This window comes from Meleagris gallopavo, unplaced genomic scaffold (genome assembly GCF_000146605.3).
Source record: "Meleagris gallopavo isolate NT-WF06-2002-E0010 breed Aviagen turkey brand Nicholas breeding stock unplaced genomic scaffold, Turkey_5.1 ChrUn_random_7180001952970, whole genome shotgun sequence".
Classification (NCBI taxonomy): domain Eukaryota; kingdom Metazoa; phylum Chordata; class Aves; order Galliformes; family Phasianidae; genus Meleagris; species Meleagris gallopavo.
Genome location: NW_011214053.1, coordinates 1 through 507, shown reverse-complemented (window position 1 = coordinate 507; position 507 = coordinate 1). Strand labels below are relative to the sequence as shown.

The 507-nt window shown below is 65.1% G+C and overlaps 1 protein-coding gene across 1 annotated transcript; it reads left to right on the top strand.

Annotated features, from left to right (window-relative positions):
- Nucleotides 1-4: 4 nt before the first annotated feature.
- Nucleotides 5-466, top strand: LOC104916993 (filamin-C-like; the record flags this gene model as incomplete). Its single annotated transcript, XM_010728059.3, has 1 exon — nt 5-466. A coding segment is annotated over one exon (462 nt), but the record flags the coding sequence as incomplete, so codon positions are not given.
- Between the last annotated feature and the right edge of the window lie 41 nt (nt 467-507).

The following is a 507-nucleotide window of genomic DNA, read 5'->3' as shown; positions in this document are numbered from 1 at the left end:
GAGCCACCAAAGGCCACCAAGGCCAACTCAGGAGCCCCCAGGGCCGCCGTCAGACGCAGCCATGAACTCGTCCGGCTACGAAGACGCGGCGCCGGCGGAGGACGCGGAGGAGCTGCCGGCGGCGGAGAAGGAGCTGGCGGAGGACGCGCCGTGGAAGAAGATCCAGCAGAACACGTTCACGCGCTGGTGCAACGAGCACCTCAAGTGCGTCAACAAGAGCATCGGAGACCTGCAGAGGGACCTGGGCGACGGGCTGCGGCTCATCGCCCTGCTGGAGGTGCTGAGCCAGAAGAAGATGGGCAGGAAGCACCACCCCAGGCCCAACTTCCGCCAGATGAAGCTGGAGAACGTCTCGGTGGCACTGGAGTTCCTGGAGAGGGAGAGGATCAAGCTGGTGTCCATCGGTGGGTATCTGTGGGGCTGGGTGCTATGGGGCTGGGTGTCTGTGGGGCTGGGTGTCTATGGGGTGCTATGGGGCTGGGTGTCTATGGGGCACGGGGTGATGCT